General features: G+C 46.8%; 2 protein-coding genes across 4 annotated transcripts in view; one reads left to right on the forward strand and one right to left on the reverse strand.

Annotated features, from left to right (window-relative positions):
* Nucleotides 1-3,969: 3,969 nt before the first annotated feature.
* Nucleotides 3,970-19,646, reverse strand: NCSTN (nicastrin). The gene is given in 17 exon segments (NM_001132115.1): nucleotides 3,970-4,748; nucleotides 5,656-5,868; nucleotides 6,155-6,309; nucleotides 6,563-6,650; nucleotides 6,952-7,047; nucleotides 7,153-7,255; nucleotides 8,641-8,813; nucleotides 9,716-9,793; nucleotides 9,962-10,066; nucleotides 10,740-10,892; nucleotides 11,141-11,250; nucleotides 11,574-11,724; nucleotides 12,703-12,848; nucleotides 13,283-13,404; nucleotides 13,831-13,954; nucleotides 18,162-18,266; nucleotides 19,508-19,646. Coding segments are annotated over 17 exon segments (2,130 nt in total). The 5' UTR covers nucleotides 19,593-19,646; the 3' UTR covers nucleotides 3,970-4,625.
* The window catches only part of COPA (COPI coat complex subunit alpha), a 53,513-nt gene continuing 50,670 nt past the window's right edge, over nucleotides 19,625-22,467 (forward strand). The window contains exon 1 of one of the 3 annotated variants that reach the window (XM_009241836.4): nucleotides 19,625-19,852. In XM_009241836.4, the coding sequence (XP_009240111.2) occupies nucleotides 19,813-19,852 (40 nt within the window). In that variant the 5' untranslated portion in view covers nucleotides 19,625-19,812. 3 annotated transcript variants of the gene reach the window in all.

A 22,467-nucleotide genomic window follows, 5' to 3' on the forward strand; every position in this document is an offset into this window, starting at 1 on the left:
AATCTGTCACTCTCTCTGCTGCCAGCCCGGCTGGAAGCCCCCCCTTCTCAGCACCCAACTGAGCCCTCTCGTCCCGGCCCTCTAGGCTGTATTGCCTTTGTCTCCTAAGGCGGCCTCCCCTTTCTTCTTTCCTCTCCACTCACCTCTCCTCAGCTCATAGTCCATCTCCAATCTCATTATGGCCTCCAACCACTGGGCTCCCCCCTAACCCCCGCAATCTCTTCTCTTCCCTCCCCCATCCATCTGTCTTCCCTGAAGCTCTCTTCTTTGTGTCCACCCATCTGTCACCACCAGCTCTGGGCTTACTCCCCTCCTGGCCACGCCCACCTGGCCTTTCTCCCCTCAGGCTCGGATCCCTCACAGCACAGCTTTCAGCCTCCCTTTCTGCCTTCAGCCCTTCCAGGAACCCCCTACTTCCCTAGTTTCCTTTCACTAGCTTATCCTTTTCTGGATACCCTCTCTTTTCACTTTTTTTCTTTCTTCCCTCAGTTTATCTAACTCCTTCTCAGTTGTGAGTTGGGAGAGATAGTGGGGACTCTAGGGGTCCTAGCCCCCAGCCCCTGAGCATCCAACTAGCCTGAGCCAGAGGCTGTAACATTTACTCACAATTGCATCATCTCGGACTAATGACTTCTCCTTAGGCCTCCTGAGATGACCTCTCCACTCCTGCTCCAAGTTTCCCCTGATTGGGGACAGGGGCAACAGCTGCCCTTTTCCACAATAGGAGTGGGAGAGCTCCTCTAGCTTTGGAGTTTGAATTCAGCAAGGAATAAAAATGCAATCTGAGGCCCTTTGGGACCCCAACCTTCCAGGGGTCCCTGCTTCCCCAGTTTAACTTCAATTCCTGCCAAACTTTTTTTGGGAATGGGATGCTGGGTGACAGGGTCTTTTCTATGGTGTTATGCCACAGTTTCCCCATATTCCTGCTGTCCCTGGGTTATAGGGCAATAGTGCCCCTCAGGCTTTCCTCCCTAGAGTTGATTCTCCCGCTACCTTTGAGAGTTCAGGAATTGATCAACCTCTCAAACGTTCCCTGCTCTGGGTTTTCAGATGAAGGGAGAAGGAAGAGGCTTCAACTCCAGCTCTCTCTTCAAAGAACAAGACTGACAGAGCCGGGGGGACCTGAGAGCAGTCCCTTATCTAACTACATTTTACAGAGGGAGGAAATGCCCTTTCCAAGGTCACAAAGAGCATTAGTGGCAGAGTCCTGGTCCTTAGCTTTTCCCACGATGTTCCTCCATACTGGCCTCGCCTGGGAAGCAAACCCTTCATCCTCTGAACTTCTCTGTAGAACTTGTTTATAGCACTGATTTTGCATGGGGCCTATGCTGCCTTGCCTGTTATTTATCTTATGTCTTGTCCTGCCATCTAGACTCTAGGTCCCAAATCTCCAAGGGAAGGTACTCTATCTCTTCCCCTTTATCCATGCTGGGCAGAATGCCCTGCCCAGAGCCATGCTCAATAAATGCTTATTACTGCTGTGGCTGCCCGTGCAGAGGTACAGAAGGTTCTAATCCTAGTTCTGTCTCTAATTTGCTGTGTGGCCTTGGGCAAGCCACATCACTCCTCTGGGCTGTTTCTCTCTTCAAATGAGTTAGACTATGCAAATGATTTCTAAGGTCCCTTGAAGAAACAAAAGTCCTACTGAATAATGGTGACACAGAGTACTCTAGGTAAACAGTATCTCATCCCAGGATGTACCTTTGAGAGCAGTGGCCCAGAGGTGAAAAATAAAAAAATAGAAAATCCCTTTATTCGAACAAGCTGGGCAAGAAACACCAGTGGGTAGGAAAGCCTTCGTCTTGAGGGACGAGATATCACAATAGGCAAGAGGCAGGCTGGGTCTTGGGGCACGAGTGGTCAGTTATTCAATTATTGGTATGGGTTGGGAGGAAGAGAAGGTACAGTGTCAGCTAGCAACGGGCAGGAGTAGGTAGGGAGGAAAGCCCTCAGGGAAAGGAAAGGGGCTGGAAAACGAAACATTCCAGAAGGCATGGGTAGGCAAGGCCTAGATCAAGGGAGAGGTGGAGGCTAAGGAACTGAGAAGTACATGGCCCCTTAGATGCTTCCAGCCAGTCACACATGGTCTTCAGGGCATAGGAGATACCTGGTAAGAAGCCAGAACCATGGTCTCAGAAAGGGAGGGTGTGTGAGAGCCCAGTGGGGCATCTGGATGGCTGTGCTCCTTCTATGGGGCCTGGCCTCTCCATGAGCCATGGAAAAAGCTAAGCTGGTTTTTTAGGAGGTGGAAGGTAAGGGAGCATGGAAGGCAGCAGACAAGCTTGTGTTCAGGATGCTTCCGTAGGCAGACGAGATTGAAGTAGTGACAGTCCTACATCTTGTAACTTCTTACTTACCCCTTGATCACGATTCCGCCCAACCCTGTTTCCCTGTTCAGCCCCCTCATTGGTACCCAGCCACTTCTCTGCTTCCTGAAGCTGCCAGCAGGATGAGGGAGTTTACTGCTCTGTCCGCTGGGAGACCTGTTGGCCGAGGGAGGTGTGGAGCCCGGCCCAGTCGATGGTGGCAGCTGTGCTCGACTCCCGCCAGCATCACACAGCCTCTCCAGCTCAAACTGGGAGGGTTGGGGTGGGGGAGAAGTAGCAGGGTATATTTCATCTCTCAAACTCCAAACATGTCTCCCTTCCCCCCAGGGGAACTTGGAGAGAAACCCGGAGAAAAATCACCTCTTCTCAGCAGGATTTGAAAAGGTAAGTAGTCCAATCAGGGAACTAAGAGGAGTGCTTGAGACTCTGTGAATACTGCCAGCCAGTCCCTTTCCATTGCTGCGGGTATTCAGGCACGTATCAGAGGCAGCCTCCTGGCCAGCAGTGGAGTGAAGGCTGGGTTTAGGCTTCTGCTCCTGCAGGTTCTCTTTCCCCCTTGGCTGACTCAGCCGCTGCCCACGATGATTTAGCAGTGCTGCTATACTCCAGAATTTTGCCTCCGTGAAGACCCAGGGAATTTGAGGATCTCTACAGAGGTAAGGTTCTTTTTCTAAAACAGTCCAAACTTGTTTTGGCCTACAAAAGGCCCACCATTAACAGAAACCCAAACTCCTTAGCATGCCAGCCAACAACTTCGGGATTTAGCCCAGCCTCGCCTCCTGCTGATGCTTATGGCTCAGACACACTGAACTTACCATCTCCCAAACATGACTCACTCCTTTTCTTGATTCTGTGCTTCCACACCTGGTGAACGCTTTAAATCATCACTTGAATGTCACCTCTGACATGGTCCTGAATTTCACTATGTGCTACCAGAGCACTTGGGATATACTGCGATTATTCCTTTTATTACACTGGATTACGTGTAGTTGTGAGAGTGTCTGTCTCTCTTCTCATCCCAACTGTGAGCTACTCAAGAGTTAGGGTTATATGCTCTTCATCTCTGTACCCCAGCCAGTGTCTCAGAGTGAATAGAAATGCCTGTTCATGGCCAGGCACGGTGACTCACGCCTGTAATCCCAGCACTTTGGGAGGCCGAGGCCGGTGGATCACAAGTTCAGGAGGTCGCGACCATCCTGGCTAACATGGTGAAACCCCATCTCTACTAAAAATACAAAAAAAATTAGCTGGGTGTGGTGGTGGGCGCCTGTAGTCCCAGCTATTCGGGAAGCTGAGGCAGGAGAATGGCATGAACCCAGGAGGCGGAGCTTGCAGTGAGCCGAGATCGCGCCACTGCACTCCAGCCTGGGTGACAGAGCGAGACTCCATCTCAAAAAAAAAAAAAAAAAAAAAAAAAGAAATGCCTGTTCATTACAAAGTGAGAAGAAACTATGTTAACATTGTTCTTACAAGAGGAGAACCAGGGCTCTGCAATTTGAAAGGACTTCAACTGTTTTTGACAGAGCCTTACTCCTTGGGTCCTCTGGAGCCCAAGATGATAGCATAAAATATAATTTCATGATTTCCAGTCCAGGCTCGCTGAACAAGGTGGCCTGGGAAGAATAACTAACAGTACAAGTCGTGTGGGATAATCTATTTTAATGAAACTCATTATATATATATTTACAAAAAATAAAGGAAAAAGACAAAAACAAAAATAGATATTACAGCTTAATAAAAAGTACAACTGAGCACTGTGGGCTGGAGGTGGGATACCCACCCGCAGCACGCCCATCCTAATGTGCCATCTGAGGGCCTGGAGAAAGGACAGTGGGAAGGAGACAGTAGACAGCCCAGAGATGCCCCTGTCCTCAGGGGCTCAATGTAGTTTGACCCTGACATTCAACCTTTTACGTCCTTCCCAGTCAGGAAGGTGGCTGGGTACAGGGGTGGGGGTGAGGAGCAGAGAGAGGTACAGGGCAGGAAGGAAAAAGTAGAAGGATCCTGAAGGGCAAATTAGGGTGGGTAACTAGGGAGTTGAACAGGAGCAAGAAGCTTCTATTTGTAATCCCAAAATCTGGCATGAGTAGAGAAGGAGGAGGAAATGGGGGAGGGGTGATGGGAAAGGGGAGCGGAGGAAGGGAGGCAACTTATTTATCTCTCCTCCACTCTTTTATGTTAATCCCAGTCTGAGACAGGCCCAGGGAGGTTCCAGTGACAAATTAGTGGTTGTGTCCCAGTGGGACAGATGCTCTAGGAAGTGAACTGCTGAGCTGGCAGGAAAAGCTGGGGTCCTCCTCAGTATGACACAGCTCCTGGCTCCCGGGGAGCAATGAAAAGGACATCAGCTTTGGCATTGATACAGTAGGTGACGACGAGGGAGAAGATGAGGATGCCGAAGCCCACTATCAGGGTGATGAACTGCAGGGGGAGGGAGGGCAGGAAAGGGGAAAGGCATTCTCAGAACTCAGTGCAGTTTTTTGGATATTGTTTGGGGTCTGGAGCCATGGGAATTCAGATGCTGGCTCTAAGCACCAAGCATGGAACAATCATGGGCAACATCTCTCCAGCCTACAGACTTTGTCTCCCCATTTGAAAAGAGAAGTAAAGTATCTCTGTTCTTGCGTTCATCTTGTATTACTTAGATTTTAGGCATTTTGAAAGGAGGGCCCATGGCTTTGGTTCTCTTGTGGCACTTACATTACTGACTTGTGACAGGAGCTCAGTACATTAGACTGACTCATCCCAGCTGTGCCAGATGGGGAATGCCAGATGGGAGTTGAAGCTGTGAAGGAGTTCTGGGATCCACAGGCGCTCTCCAGAATGAACACCTACTCAAACCATCTGTGAAGAAAGGCCTCCTGGCTGGGTGCAGTGGCTCACGCCTGTAATCCCAGCACTTTGGGAGGCCAAGGCAGGTGGATCACCTGAGGTCAGGAGTTTAAGACCAGCCTGACCAACATGGTGAAACCCATCTCTACTAAAAATAAAAAAAAATTAGCTGGGTGTGGTGGCACATGCCTGTAATCCCAGCTACTCGGGAGGCTGAGGCAGAAGAATTGCTTGAACCTGGGGGACGGAGGTTGTAGTGAGCCGAGATCGTGCCATTGCACTCCAGCTTGGGCAACAAGAGCGAAACTACATCTCAAAAAAAAAAAAAAAAAGAAACGCCTCCTAAGGGAACATGCTGGCTGACCAGGGACAGATTTGCAGTAGGCTTTTGCTACAAATGTGGGGCAAATGGGAGATGGAAGGGGCTATATGACACAAGAAAGCAGAGAAAGAAGTCAAACAGATCCCTGCCACCTCCCCTCCTGCCCCATCTCACCTCAAGCTCTTTGCTGGCAATGAGAAATATCCGGGCACGGATATCTTTCCAGCGGCTCTCAGTCCATGTAGAGTATTCAGTAGAGCTCCACTGACTCAGTTCAAAGGCAGGAGACAAGGCCCTAGCTAATCGTGCAGTAGAACGCACACACCGGGGGAGTCGGTCCGTCTCATTAGAATGCAAAGGGCCCTGGACCCATGAGTACTCATACAGCTGCAGAGAAGATGGGCCACGACACACGGCTAGGGTGATCCTCTTCTCACTCATTCCCTCTACCCTCTATCAGTGCCATGCTCTAACCAATTGAGCTAACTGGCTGCTGTCCCTTTACCCTTCAGATGGTCCATTTTCATCCAGGCTTTTCAACACCCAATTGCTGAGGAATGCATCTTTCTACCTCTCCATCCCAATCCCCTGGGTCTAACTAGGTCTAGAAGAACCTCCAACTTTCCCAAGGGAAAGGGGCCCCAGGGCACTTCCAACACCCACCACCACTCACATCCTTGTTTTCACTTGGGACTTTACTTGGATCCTGGCACTGCTCTCGGGTGAGGTTGACCACTGTGCCAGTCAAATTTGCCAAGGCATACTGTACAACATAAGTGGTGTTGGTGGGGCTGGAGACAGCGATGTAATGTTGAAGAGGCCCGTCACCTGATCGCAGACCAAAGGGAAGGGAAGATTTGGTGGGTGGATAGTGGGTGAAACAGGAAAAGCCCAAGATTGGCAGCAGCCAGAAAGAAGGGCAATGGAAAAGGATCCATCAAATATGAGAAGAAAGAAAGGAAAACAGGGGGTAAGAAAAACAGAGAGGAAAAAGAAAAAAAAAAATAAAGGTTAAACCAAAATAACTTTTTCTCTATCCCTTTCCTCAGCTAGGGGTCCCATTCCCACACCAGATGCTTACCCAAGTAGGACCTTAGGTCCTGCCTGAGGATAGACTGGAACCATGAGTTGTTGGCTTTAATCAGGAACCCATAGAGCAGGCGGGTAACCTAGGATTGGAACAGTAAAGAGAGAAAACCCTGTGACTTGAAGGGAGCCCAGGGAAAGAATTATCAGTGGAGACCCAGTCATGGGGCAGGAACCAGACTGGCCAGATAGACTGGAGTTGGGAGACAGTGGCTGGCTCATAAGATGCAGATGAGGCCCACCCAAGAGCTCTCTGGGGCATGAGGCATTCTCACCGGCATCAACAGTCATGTGGAATTCCAAGGTTTGGGACACTAGGGCAAGGGAGGATACGGGCAGCTTGCTGTGTAAACAGAAAGAAGGAGTTAGGGCCCATCTGCTTACCGTTTGGGGATCAGCCTGAACTCTGTCGCTGAAGTTGGTTCCTCCTGCAAGCTCATACAGAGCACGTCCCAGCACCGTGGCCACATCTGCCAGGGCCTGTGGTAGGTGAGGAGGGGGCTGAATGGCCCACCTCTCCTATCCTCAAACGCTAGCATCTTCACTGTGTTCCCCAGGCTCCCACCCAGCCTGGCTCAGTGCTACCTTGGCAGTGTCTGTTACAAAGTTCAGGTCCTCTTCAGGGCTCAGCCATTCGGGATAGCTCACATTAATGTTCTCAGCAGTGTCGTAAATACTCTGGTAATATCTGCCAGGAAAGCCGGCATGAGCCTTGGCTACATTTAGCCAGGGCTCTGCCCCTTTCCTCCCTCAAATGCTCCTTATGCAGAAACTCAGTATCTCATTTTCAGCATCCAGAAGAAAGGGGTGAGAGACAATCAGGATCCCATATTGCAGAAGGTGTGGAGAACAGGGAGGTAGGAGGGAGGGTGAGGTGGTTAGTGAAAATTAAAGACTTTCCTGACAGACAAGGCAGAAAAGCTGAATGAGCTCAGATCTTTAAACAAAGGAGAGACTCTTCTACATCATTTGGGCTGGAGATATGGCGGATGGCTAAGATGATTTTCAGAGAACTCTACCATATATCATGAGATCAACTGTATAACTGTTACAATGAACATTTATATTTAGGGTGGCTAGGCGCAGGAGGTGATTAGCAGGTCTTAGGATCAGGTCTGCTCATAGATATGTAAGAATACACTGATAAAATCACCATGATGATCCTTATGGAGCCCCAAGGAGATAGATCTTAAAAGAGAGGCTGAGTTCCACAGTCTTTACCATCAGTAAATCCCTGTCCCACACAAAGTCAAGTCAGCTACATAATCAAATCCAAAATGTGTTCAAATGATGAATCCTCACTTGCCCCAAAGTGGTACAAGGATAGCTTTAGAGAAGACAGCTGACCCTAAGTGCTAGGACTGTCACTCCCCTAAATGAATGAGAAGGTGCTACTTGGCTGGGGTCAGAAATAGAGCTCAAGCATTTTCACTTCAAAACTCATTTGGCCCTAGGGAAGCTTGGCAATCCAGCCTGAGTAAGAAGTCCCCTGTTATCCAAGGCCTCAAGTTAGGAGCAGTTAAAGGGTAACACAGACCAAGAAAGAGGTGACTAACAAGGCCTTACTTTGTATCTCTGGAGCCCCATCAGCTATAGGAGGCACTTTTACCCTCGCACTGAACCATGGCCACCTACCACATGGCAAGAACATGGTACATTTCACAGAGTATGAATACTGTTTCTGGCACCTCTGGGTGAGTTCCAGAGAAGGACTGCTTTCTGTCCTCTAGCCAAAGGGCCCCCGCCATCCTTCCCATGCTTGCGTTTGAGATGATGCCCTCTGCTGGCAGCCTTGAGGAACTCAGGACCCTAGAGAGCTAGGGAGGAGTGGAATCATAACCGTGGATTTTGACAGGAAAGGGCTAAGGGTGAGGATGAGTTTCTAAGATGAATATCCAGTCAAACAAATAAGGGTTTCAGTTCAGATGTGAACAGGCCACTGAACAAAGAATACAGATGGACCTGAAGTTCGGGAGGGGGTAGTATGGGAAAGTGGAGGGCAGTGACCTTCCTCCCAGACTGCAGAATAGACTCTTCAAGAATGAAGAGGGTGCAGGGCCAAGTGATTCTTACTTGTTATGGAAGGCACCAGAGTGGTCAGCCAGAACAACGCCAGAGATGTTTCGAGCTCGAAGAAATCGCTGCAGGGAAGATGGTGGGAGAGGCTGGGACTGATTTGGCCTCCTGAGGATGACAGCAGGGACACCAGCACCACTCTTCTCCAATGTGGCCAGGAGATCCTCCACCTGGGGGGTACGAGGGAGATTAACTGATGGGAGGCTGGGGGATGGGAAGCAGGAGGTCTCTTTTAGGGCTGAAATGCTCTATACTTCAAGTCCCCTGCTTGGGGAGCTACCCTATCTCTAGTAGACCTTTATCCCTCAAGCCTTTTGGGACCAAGGCTCTCTGAATTTCCTGTAGCTTCCACCATTCTTTTTAGAGTTAGAAAATTGGGGCATAAAGAAGAGACCTTTTTTTTTCATATTTATAAGTAAATTCTACTGTCTTCAAGACTCTGATTTATCCTCAGTGGATGCTTCACTTATTATTTATTGTGCAGAATTGGAGGGCGCAAATAATAATAGAAAACTGCGTGCTGAATGCCAAACAGATAACCAATTCTTTAAATGCTACAGGAGTCCAGAGCAGGGATGATGCTGAAGGCTGGAATTGCAGAAAGAGGACCACCTGGAAAAAAGCAGACCTAAAGGTGGACCTAGAGGGAAGGGAAGGTTTTGAACAAGCAATGAGGAAAGTGGAGGACAAGTTGGGCAGCGAGTGTGACACAGCCAGGACTTGGGCAGAGCAGCCTTGACAATTGGATCCATGGGGCAGCAAGGCAAGAAGGGAGCTAGTCACTCACCTATCCTTAATGGGCAGTGGTAGTCTGCTAGGCAACAAATGATCAGAGAACTACCCAGTCCAGGGAACCAATGGAATGCCACTGAGCTCCTGATTCTTCCCAGCAGCAACAACAGCTCTGGTGTTCATCCTTTGGCCAACACCCAATCCAATCCTGTCTCTTACCCTGTCTCACAGGCCCTGGGGGTTGGTGGAAACAGGGCAGGGGTTGGTGGAAACAGGGCAGGGGTTGAGGTCTGGATTCTGAGCTGTAGGAACAGGAAATCAGGGGAGATGCTCAGGTTACCTGGTTCCGTACAGACTCATTTTTCTGAGAAACAGGATCTGTATGCATCCAAAGCTCTAATGAAGTTCTTAAGGCCACCTGGGGGGAAGATGAAGAAACAACACTTAGAATCAGTCTCCTGTTCTGGGCTATGCCTAGGGGATAGAAGTCAAGGGAAGAGGCGGTGGTTCCTGCAGTTAAGACCGCAGAACAACAAAGGAGGAAGATTTAATTAAAAATGAAGGGGCTGGGGGACATGCCACATACCTGTCCCAGCTCCACAAATGAGTCAACATTCTCTAACTGCACAGGAAACTTGCCCTTCTCCATATCGTAGACCATCCTCGAGCTGCCAATGTAGTCAAAAGTTTCCTGAGAGATGGAGGTAGGTGGGAGGGGGAACAGAGATTCCAAAGGGTTAGGAGAGCCTCGAAGAAGGCCAGATCATCAAAGCTGTAGGCAAGACAACTGTCTCAGGTCACCTCAACTGCTAGTCAGCTTACAGTCATGTGACTTTCAGCTTCTCTTGGCCCCACCTCCCAGCTGTGACTATCCCTCATATATATGTATTACAAGACTTCTCAAGCCCAGAAATGGGGAAAGTAGCCTTAGTAAAGGCCTAAGATGAACATCAGCTATTATGTGTCTGCTTCCACCTCCAGTGACTCAGCCACAGATGCTGTTCCCTTATTCTAGGGCTGTGGTCCTAGCGATGAGAGTCAGGAGCCTAAGGGCTCCTGGATGGAGATAGCAGTAAAGGAGTCCAGAGAATAAAAGTAAAAGGCCACCTCCAATATATCTTATCGGGGGGAAAGAGAAGGCTGGTTACATATCAATTCAGGGTGTAAAAGCTTCCTAAAAAGAAGGAATCTAAGCTTCCTAAAATGGAGGAATCTAAAGGGGAGACACATGTAGACACATCCAGAAGCTCTGTGCTGGTTAACAACTTAGGTCAAGTGCTGAGGTATTCTCCAACCAGTAGCCACTCTCATCTTTACTATCCTCTTTCTTCCCTGCCACTGCACTCCAGCCAAAGAGCCCTTACCCCTTGAAAGAAGACAAACATGACATTGCGAGGCAGGGTGGTCACATCAGGTGCCTTTTGCAAAGCTTCAGCAGCAGCCAGCTGGGTGACAAAGGAAGCCACTGCGCTTTCAGCCCCTGGGGCCACATTCCAGAAAAAGGAACGACTATCCAGCTAGGTACAACAGAAGAAAAGTCAGGGGATATATACTTTAAAACTGGCCCCAAACCTCCTTTCTTGCTCCAGTCAAGAGAATATACCTGTCCTGTGGCAAGGGAGACAACCCAGGAGTCCCACAGCCCAGATTCCTCCCCATTTGAGGCTTCCCAATTTAGCAACTTTGAAATCTGATATGCTACAGCGGGGCCTCCCAGCTCTTTTTGTGCCAGCCCTGCCCATCCTGATCAGAAGCCAACACTCACCCGGGTGGCAGCAACCACAACCCTGTCGTCAGGCTTTAATGTCCCAGTTGTATTTATAGGCTTTAGCATGCTCCACACATTGTAATCAGACAGGGGGTCACAGACGATTTCTAAGCAGGACACAAACAATGAGAGATCAACAAGGCTAAAGAAGAGGGCAGCTATAAAGGCAACACTGGAAATCTCTGATCAGTGCCCTACGGACTCTAAGTCGTTTTCTCTACTTCCAACAGTCCGAAGTTGGCTTCTCTGCCACCATCCACTTTAGGAACAAGCTGCCTAAATTTTTCAGAATTGTTTCTAGTTCTCCCATGCAGAGCTCCTTCATGGTGTCTACTCCTTCCCTGTTACAGTCTCTCTAACATTCCCTGGCCTGGTTCCACTCTCCCTCTGCCCCTTATTCCATTACTCTCATGGTTTGGATCTGCCCTACCTGGGTTGATGCTGAAGGTGCTTTGGATGGAGCTGCGCCGCATGCAGGTGGCAGTGCTGATGACAGCGTGCATGTGTGAGAAGAGCTGCATGGCACACAGTGGGAAGGTTGGTGCTGAGCCATTCTGACTCAGGTTGTGATCTTGATAGCACTGAAAGGGGAAATGGACCCCACTGAGACAGCTAGTTTGTGGAGGCCCTCCCTTACATCCCAGAAGGAGGAGGGCCCAGTTCCATCCTTTTGGGATGGAGCCACACCCTTTTCGGAGACATTTATCCCTGAGCTATAGTAATCCTGGTACAACCATAGGTTCTACAAGGTCAAAGAGAGAAACTCATCAAGAGTTACAAAGGGTTGCAGACTCAGTGGTTTAGTTGGAGATGAAATCATCCCATTCCAGATGGCCTGGCCCAATTTGAAGATTCAGCCACTGAAAACATTCAGTGTGATCCGATACAAAGAGCACCAAACTAGAGATAGGAAATCAGATATGACACAGCTTGGAGATCAACTCACCATGCAACTTTGGACAAATCTCTTAACTACTCTATGAGTCAAAATGGAAATACTAGATCAGAATTAAGGCACATTAGAAGTAAAAAGAAGCTCAGAAATTACCAAATTGAATTTCTCAATCTCTAGTCCAATGCTTTTTTTTATGATACTAGTGGTTCTTAACCTGGGCTGTGTACCTTGTTTCATATTATTCTTTCAGATATTCTTTATATTTTCTTCTAGTCTAAAAGGCTTTAATGTTGTAATATCAGGCAGGAGCAAAATGTGGGGAAAGAATGTGAGAAAAATAAACATCTTGGTTCTTTTCGGAGCAACCATCTTTCAGCAGGTGTACCAGTAGAATGAGCCACCCTCCAAATAGGACAGCCTATAAAATAATCCCCTTTCTTTCTTTCTTTTTTTTTTTTTTGGTGACACGGGATCTTGCTCTGTCATCCAGGCTGGAGTTCAATGGTGCCATCTCAGCTCACTGAAACCTCTGCCTCCTGGCCTCAAGCGATCCTCCTGTCTCAGCCTCCTGGGTGGCTGGGACTACGTGCACACACCACCACACCTGGCTAGAAAAATAATCTTCTTTCTAACTGGAATTGCTAGGAGCTGGCAGCATCATTACCTGCTTGATGACTTTGGTTTCATTTTCATCTTCAAGAAGAAAGATGGGGAAACTGAAGTCTTCATAAGCCAAACCATTGCCCAGTGAGTTCCACTGTATTTCTCTGCAGTGAGCAAACTCCGGCCCATAGGAATTGGAGTAAACACCTGAAGGGAAGGATGGGGAATAGGGGGACTGGTTACTGGGACACCAAGTACTTAGGAACCAGGTGAGGGCGGAAGAATCTTTCAGTTGGGACTAAGAGTTCAAAAGGAGGTGGTGACTCAAAGAAGTAGGCATGAAGTCTATTATCATCCACACTAAAATAGAAAGACAATGGTATCAGGGAATCTTAGGCTGTAAGATTAGGGATGTGAACACATGACAAAAAGAGATAATGCCAGGTAAGGCAAAGGAAGGGGAAACAGGAGAGGGAAGGGATGAGCAGCAAAGACAAACAAGCACTACCTCCTGTTTGGGAGTCAGTTACTGACACTACACACAGACACAAACACACATACATCCCTCACAAAGACATAAGACTGAAGCAACAGTGAGCCTTAGGTGACAGCAGGCTCTCCTGATCCTTTGAGACACTTACCAAACCCATCATTTGGGCACTGCACACTAGGAGAGAAGCCTGAGGCAGGACTGGGCTTGGTTAAGGACACTGCAAGACCAGCAATTCGGCTGGTTCTCCCTTTCAGCTTCTCCATTAAATCCCTGGAATAGGAAAGGAATTCCATGAAGGAACACAGGAAGGTGTCAGACAGCCTGACATCCTGCCTCCAGGATGTAAACAAATGGGGAACTAGGGGAATCAGATTGTTGACTTATTTCTTCCCTTTCAGTCTCTAAATTCTGAGCCTGGACAATGATCTGCTCTAAAAAGTAGAGCTTTAGTGAGTAAGGACCCCAGGGAGGGAAGGGAGGGATGCCCAGGGTTACTCAGGGACAGGTAGGTGAAATTTAGCCCTAAGCTCAAGATCATTTCTTTTGATGGTATACCTTTCCTTCTGAGGACCACCCCACCCTCTACCCTGACCAGACCAGGGCAGCCAAGGGAAGTTTTCACTAATAAGTGGGAGGACTGTTTACTGAAACTTTCCCTCTATGGATGTTTTCCCAGCAGATACATCTAGTTCTTACCTGGTAAAATGCTTGCTCTCCAGCAGAACCATGTAAGGGGGGTTGGGGCCATCAGTCAATACCCACTGTAGGTCCTCTTCTTTCTCTAGTACGTGGATAACCCCTGTGTCTCCACTAATTGAAGCTGCCAGGACAGAATGAGTCAAATTAAAGCTCCCATAGTTAACAATTCTGACTTTGCCTCACTGATTCTGCGTATCTTTTATCCCCTAAAGATGTCACAACACATTTGGGTGAATACAGGCACCTCTAGATTTGAACTGAAAAGCTGTTGCCCCAGCTCCATCTGAAGGTTATAAGGAGGGAATGGAATACAAAAGAGCACAAGAGGACTCATTATATGCCAGAAAGTTTCTGTGAACTTCATTTTCTTGCCCTCTGCCCTCAACCTTATTTAGCCATATACATAAGATTCTACAACAATAGACATCAAAGTTTTCAAACCGATATTTTCTCTAGGAAATGCCACTAAATCTCTAGCTCAGGGTTTTAGCTTTGAATCTTCCTTTGTAAAAACACATGCATACATGCCCTTGGCCTCAGGAGCCTTCCTGGATCGTCATTCCTTTTGCCCTTTTTGGGAATGACTTTACTTGCTTCTGGCTGGTTTTAGATGAGGTTAATCAAGAACTCTGAGGTTTCTAAAACAGAGCTTCCCAATTGATAAGCTTCGAATGGAACAGAGATGTGCTCTCATTGGTTTTCCTTATTCCAGGAAACCTGGAGTTTCCAAAGTCACCTCCAGCCAGGAGCCTACTTATCATTTATCCCAGGATGCCCTGAAAATATCACCCATTTCTCTATGTGCCAGGATGCCATACAAATAACATTTTCTATGTGTCTCATGACATGATAAAGATTGGGAAGCACTGTATTAGAGGATGGATGACCCAGAGTCCAGAATACTTTGAATTCTACATAATTCAAGGCATTAGGTATTACTCCTTAAGTCCCCAGTGATCTGAGTGGAGATATCCTAGGGTCTCCCTGTGAGTCTTCTCCCCACAGAAAATTGGATATGTTATTCATAAATTATTTTAGACCAGTAGTTCTCAGCCCTGGCTGTGTATCAGAATCACTTTAGAGTTTTAAATGCCCACTCAGCCTCCCAAAGTGCTGGGATTACAGGAGTGAGCCACCATGCCCGGCCCTTGCCACAGCATTTAAAACATGGGAAAAGGAACAGGTAGGGTGGCAACTAAAACATATATAACTTCGGCCGGGCGCAGTGGCTCATGCCTGTAATCCCAGTACTTTGGGAGGCCGAAGTGGGTGGGTGGACCACTTGAGGTCAGGAGTTCGAGACCAGCCTGGCCAACATGGTGAAACCCCATCTCCACTAAAAATACAAAAATTAGCCAGGTGTGATGGCGCACACCTGTAATGCTAGCTACTCAGGAGGCTGAGGCAGGAGAATTGCTTGAACCTGGGAGGCAGAGGCTGCAGTGAGCTGAGATTGTGCCACAGCACTCCAGCTTGGGTGACATAGTGAGAGTCTGACACACACACACACACACACACACACACACCAAAACTTCAACTCCAGGGAGGACAGGAAGAAGACAAACTATGATACTGGACTGAAAAAAACCGGGATTCTAATCTGGGTTCCAACTAGTAATGGTGTAGTCTTATTTTGTAGTCTTGCTTATTTTCTCTGGGCCTTCAATGAGGTTTACTACCTCTACTGATCTCATACTGTGGGGACAGATGAAAGAAGGAAGAAAGGATAGAAGGAGGGAGGGAAAAGAAACCTATTTAAAGCCCCCTTTGAGAACTTTAAAGTGTCCAAGAGAAGCAGAGCATTATAATCAGAAATCAAATCTGGGTATCACTTTTTCTCCTTAGTTTTATCATGTTAGCTACACTAATTCAAAAGGGCATAGCCTGCTCAGAAAAGACAGATATGACGAAGTAAGATCTGGAAATAAGTAGGTTAAAAAGGAACCAAGATCTTAATGAGGAAGTGGCCAGAGTCCCACTTACCCCCTCTTGTTTCTCTGTATTGGCACTTGGCTTTACCTCTAGAGGCTTTGCTTCCTACAGAGCTGTTTTAAGAACATAGAGTAGAATGACTCATTCCCAAAGGAGTTTTCTTAGAGCCCAGTTACAAGAGGATGGAGTCCTGGCCTTCTGTACTTTATAGTGAGGTTCCAGCAAGACCAGCAGTCTGATCTCAGCCCACCCTGAACCTAGCTCTCTTCTACCTACAAACCAGTTCAGAAACTAAGTCCAGAAGGCTGGGCATGGTGGCTCATGCCTGTAATCCCAGCACTTTGGGAGGCCAAGGCGGGCAGATCACGAGGTCAGGGGTTCGAGACCAGCCTGGCCAACATGGTGAAGCCCCGCCTCTACTAAAGATACAAAAAATTAGCTGGGCACGGTGGCACGCGCCTGTAATCCCAGCTATTCAAGAAGCTGAGACAGGAGAATTGCTTTAACCTGGGAGGCGGAGGGTGCAGTGAGCTGAGATCGTGCCATTGCACTCCAGCCTGGGCGAGAGAGCGAGACTCCATCTCAAAAAAAAAAAAAAAAAAAGAAACTAAGTACAACAAAAACTTTATTTGGGGCTGTTTGGAACCAGTCAACCTACTCCCAGTGCTTTGTATAGCAGGGACATGGGACAATTAACAGATACTATAGCTCACGGAAAGATAGCTAAAAAAGTAGTAACTGCTTCCACGAACAAGTCCTTCACTTCTCAGTGTCCCAGTTTTCTCTTACCAAATTGGAAGAAGTCTTCAGGAAATTATACAGCACTTCTGAGACCACCCTATTTACCTAGCATCATCAATAAACAACTATTAAGAGGTATTTGACTTTCAGCTTTATGCAAGTATTCCAACCATTATTCCAGGGGTAAACTGAAATTCAGAGGTGATCAATTTGATGATGAAGAAGCCAGTATCAGACCCCAAGTTTCCTGCTTATCTGCAAAACTACATTCTGACAGAGCTATTGTCCATGGGAAACAAAATCTGAAGATAGCAGGTTAGCCTTTAGATTACTACTTTTCCTGCCCTATGATTTTGACAGTTTTTAAAGCCACAGTGTCATGGCACCTTTTCTTGGAACACACAAAGCATAAAAATAAATGGCCTGTCAGTTGAATTTAAGGAAAAAAAAAGTTTTAAAAAAGGATAAATAGAATGCTTCACTAATTCCTCTTGCAATTATTTGGCACTTTCTTTCTTTTTTTTTTTCAGACAGTGTCTCACTCTGTCACCTACGCTGGAGTACAGTGGCACAATCTCGGCTCACTGCAACCTCCGCCTCCTGGGCTCAAGGGATTCTCCTGCCTCCGCCTCCTGAGAAGCTAGGACTACAGGCATGCCACAGCAGCCAGCCGGCTAATTTTTGTATCTTTAGTAGAGATGGGGGGGTTTCACCATGCTGGCAGACTGGTCTCAAACTCCTGACCTCAAGTGATCCACCCGCCTTGGCCTTCCAAAGTGCTGGGATTACAGGCATGTGCCACTGCGCCCAGCCTGTTTGGCATTTTCAGTGCCTTCTCTTCAGATAGTTCATTGCCTTTAAGAAGCCCATTTTGGTTCCAAAAAGTTCAGAGTGCAAGTGATGACTGGACACCATAGAATATGAGACTTTTTTCTCCTTAAAAAACAGTATAATAGGGTGGTTAAGAGTGCTGGCTTGGTTGGGTGTGGTGGCTCACGCCTGTAATCCCAGCATTTTGGGAGGCCAAGGTGGGTGGATCACTTGAGGTCAGGAGTTCAAGACCAGCCTGGCCAACATGGTGAAACACCATCTCTACTAAAAATACAAAAATTAGCTGGGCATACTGGCAGGTGCATGTAATCCCAGCTACTCAAGAGGCTGAGGCAGGAGAACTGCTTGAACCCAGAAGGCAGAGGTCACAGTGAGCCGAGATCATGCCATTGCACTCCAGCCTGGAGGACAAGAGTGAAACTCCATCTCAAAAAAAAAAAAAAAAAAAAAAGGCCTCCCAGCTTAGTGCTTGGGCCACCAAATCCTGGCGTCATCACTTATTACCAGTATGATCTTGGGAAAGTTACTCAACTTCTTTAAGTTTTAGTTTCATCATTTATAAAGTGACAATAACAGTAAGACCTATTTTGTGGGGTTGTGGTGGGGGTTGTATGAGATGCACATGTAAAAAGCTTGGTATGCAGCATTTACTAAATGTTAGTTCTTATTAATTATCTAGCCTAGCTTGACAGACGGTTCTCTGTAACTGCCTACACACAGTCCAACATGAGTGTCAAAACTCCTAAGGAGGACATGGATGTTACTTAGTATCTAGGGCACAGACAAATATCAATGTCCACAAACATGAATCCGTCTCAACTCACACTGGCAGCCAATCTGATGAGTGGCGTTGAGCAGGCGAACACAGGGAGCTGTTTTATTTAAGGGGATATATATCTTCCTCTCCACTGAGTTTCCCCTGCACAAACCTGATCGGAAGATAAAAAGTGTTAAGAAAAATTTGAGAGACACAGGTACTAGCTTCTATCGTGTCATTAATCTGATGTATGGCTTGGGTAAATCATTTAATATCATACTTTCTAAAATGAGATTAAAGTCCATTCTTCTTATTTCTTGGGCACATTATCGTAACAGATACATGCTCTACATGGCACCCAGCTATGTGCCTCAAAGGGTTATTACAAAGTCCATGTAGCGCCATTGACAGTGACACTAAAAGAGAGAAAACTTGGTCAAAGGAAAGTGTTTCACCTTAGATTTGCCAGATTCTGGTTGCACAGGTGATCACACTTCTGCTTGTATATCCTGTATGTATATTACTAATCGGTTAATACAAAGGTGCTGGGCTAAGAAAACTTTCTGAGACATTTTTCCAAGAGTGTGAACAGAATTGAGAGAAACCTTATGACATACACCGGTCAGTTAATTTAACATCAGTAGGTCATGTGTGTGCCCACAGTGTGGGGCAGCTGTAGTTTCTCCTTTGAGGATCTTTAAAAACAATGTGAACTGGGGGAAGGCACAGTCATAGTTATATACAGGCATTTGCATTTTAGGGCGTGACCAACTAAAAAGCCATGTTATCAGTAAATGAACGCGTATCAGCAAACACTTAAGTACATTATAAATGCCAAAACTTCCTTGAATCGTTACTTCAGGGTCTTCACAGTTAAGAGTACCCATATCCTACCTTATTCTTGCTTTACTGATTTAAAAAAAAAAAAAAAAAAAAAAACCTGAAGCAAGGCAGAGGGACACAGACCTAGGGTGTAATCAATAGAGGAAGAAATAAGAAATCTACCTTTTAAGCGCCGCACAGCACCCACAGAACAAGATTGCTTTCGTCTCAAAAAGTCTAAACGCGGGGAAGAAAGCTAACTTTCACACCTGTTCCTTTCGACTGTGGGGTGGGTGGCTGGGGTTGTGTGAAAAACGAGACATCTGGACAAAGTGGGAGAAGGTCAGGCTCGAAGTCCAGGAAGAGGCCTAGAGAAGGGAGTGAAGCGACACGACGTGCTGCAGGGGAGAAGGGACCTTCAGGTCCAGGCAAAAGGGGAACTTCTGTCGTGGGAACGAAAAAGAAAGAGGATTTACAGGGTGAGGGGACAGAGGGGCAGCAGGAACCAGAAGGGAGACAGTGGCGGTCGCGGCTGGGCCGATCCGGAGAGTTCCCCTTAGAGAACGGAGCTCACGGGCGCGGAGGCCTCACCTGCTAGTAGGACGCTGAAAGACAGAAGGCGAAGGAGACCCCGACTTCCCGGGTCAGCCCCAGAGCCACCCCCTGCAGTGGCCATCTTGCCTCTCCGCTGAGCGGAAGCCCCAGTTCGGCTCCTGTCGGGTAGCGGCCTCTCTAGGCTACCACTGACACCGTCTCTGTGGCCCGGAGCCCAAGAGACCGGAAGTTCGTGTTTCCAGGCGCTTCCGGAAACCGCGGGAGAGGGTCGCTGACGTGGAGGAAGGGCAGCAGGGTGTGTCGGGGCTCGGATTAAGACATCGGAGTCGGAGACCTGAGAGATGCTAACCAAATTCGAGACCAAGAGCGCGCGGGTCAAAGGTAGTGGAGAATAAAAGGGGGAACATGGAGGTTGGATGTCAGGAGCGGCGCTGACACCAGGGAAGAGAAAATGGGTAGAGGTGCTGGTCGAAAAGGGCCCACCAGACGGACCCGGGGGAAGACGGAGGGTGGGAGAGAGGTTAGCCTGACTAGCGGTTCTCCAGTCCCCTCTTCTTTGGTGTGTCCTTGGGCTTCGATTTACTTATAAAGTGGCTCCCACACTGCAGGGGATTCCTTAGACCCCCTCCCTATTCTTTCTTCTCCATTTCCCTCTTGGCTGTGCTCCCGATTTGTTCTGCTGCAAAGGCCCTGTGATCTGTTGGCTTTTTGATGACTGTGTTATATGGAGTGGCCCTGGGGACTGAGTCTCGATCTCTGTTACTCGCACCCGAGTCAGTAGCTCTTTTGGAGACGAGTAGTGGCTACCTCACTTAAGGAGGCCTTGGCTGCAGCATCTCAACATCAGTGCCTCCATTCGGCTTTAATTACTACCCGGAAATAGTACTTGAGGCTTATAACCCCAATAAAGTCTCAACTTGATAGAGTTGCCAGATAAAATGCAGGACACCCAGTTAAATTTGAATTTCAGGTAAACAATGAATAGTTTTTTAGTCTGTCGTTGCTTACCAGAAGTTCAAATTTATCTGGGCATCTCGTGTTTTTATTTGCTAAGTATGGCAGCTCTAGAGCTCGATTGTGGGTCTTTGGGGGTGGAGGGCAAATACTGAGATCGCAGTATTAGCCTCAGAATGTTAGACTGTGAAAGGCAGAGAAGTAAGGTCTCCGGAGACCTGGAAAAAATAGTATCTAGAATATTTAGTAAGATGCAGCGTAACAAAGTGGTTAAACTTGGTCTTTGAAGTCAGATGGGCTTGCCTTGGAATCCTGAGACATCCACTAACAAGCTGTATGACTTGGGTGACTTACTTAAGGTCTCTAAGTCTGTATTTCCTCATCTGTAAAATAGGCTTTTATAGAGAGAATTAAAATGAGAAAGTATATGGAGTGTATTTATTACAGCGCCTGGTGTAGACTCAGTAGCTCAAAAACTGGAGGTTGTTATCAATGTGTGAATATATTCTGAGCAGTTTCTAAGTCTCTTGGGAAACGTGACCTTGAAAGGTGGGTACCATTAAGAATTTCTGAGACCTGTATAGGTGAAATGTGAAATGGGTCTTCATAATCTTTCAGTTTTCTTTTCTGCTCCTAATTTCTTGCTGGGCAGTACAGAAGGAAAAACAAAGATGTCATAATATTTGAGGGCAAACATCCATTGTTGAGTGTACTTATATAGCATAATTTAAAAAAAAGAACCTAATGGAAAAATAGACAATTTAGAAGAAAAATTGTAAATGTTCAATAAATAATTAAAATAGTTCCACCTCACTAGTAATGAAAGAAATGCAAAAAAAAAAAAAAAAAGTGAAGTTACTTTTTGGGGGGGAGGGTCTTAGATTTATAAAACAAAACAACAAATAGCTGATAACAGCCTGTGTGCAAAATGGGCACCTCCATAAACTTCATGAGACTGTATATTGATACAGTGTTTTTACATTTAAACTATATGTACTAAAATGTTAAGTGCACATATTCTATTCCTGAGCAATCTCACAGGTCTTTAGCCTAGAGCAGTAAGTAATAATGCAAATAGGCTAGATGATGTGTAGAAGTATCTTCAGTAGGCTCTTCTGATAGCCAAAAATTGGGCGACAAAATGCCTGTTAGAATAATATAAGTGTAGTACATTTGTCCCTTGTAGTTAAAAAGAATGAGGTTATGTTTATATGTACTTTCATGAGATCCATATTATATAGTTAAGTGAGAAGTTTGCAGAACAACGTCATAACGTGATCCCCACTTTCATAAAATACTAAGGCCTATGTCTATGTGTAACTGCATTAAAAATCTGAAAGGATACACTTCAAACTGTTAGTAGTTGTTACCTCTGGGGACTTCCATTTCCAGTCATGATAGAATAACAAGGGCCAGATTTACCTTCCCACCTTAACTATACAACTGAACAAAATGTATGAAACAAAGGTTCATACATTGCTCACAGACATTGGGCAACAGGCAGTGCAGGAAAATAATTCTCCAGAGAAGGGAAATAAACAAGGTGAGTCCTATGATTGTCATAGGTTACTGCCTGAGAGTTTTTAGGCTTCAGTGAAGAGGGGAATCCCTTGGTTTTTCTGAGGAGACATAAGTTTAGAGTGTGGGGAAGCAAAGATGGCTAGATTTTGTTGGGCAAAATACCGGAGGAGAGGGAGCTGCAGAGAGAGAGCACTAGAGATCTGCAGGATGTCCTCTCAGGTCTTTTTGTTTGAGTACTGATCTGCATGTGAGAAAACTATTCAAAACCTGAAAAAGGACCAATGGAAAGGAGAAAGCAGAGCAATCCCCAGAGTTCACACAGGGCTGGGACTAGTTTGTGTTCCTATTTGCCAGAATGGAAAGACTTCCTAATATTACAGGGCTTCAAATAGAGACCTCAGATGGCTATTGCTTTAATAGTGGTTCCAGATTAAGCCTAGAATGAAGGCTGCTGTAGCCCCCCTGTAATAAAACCTAAAAGCAAGCCTTGAAATGATCAACTGATTCCAAGTAACTTAATT

This window comes from Pongo abelii, chromosome 1 (assembly GCF_028885655.2).
Source record: "Pongo abelii isolate AG06213 chromosome 1, NHGRI_mPonAbe1-v2.0_pri, whole genome shotgun sequence".
Classification (NCBI taxonomy): Eukaryota; Metazoa; Chordata; class Mammalia; order Primates; family Hominidae; genus Pongo; species Pongo abelii.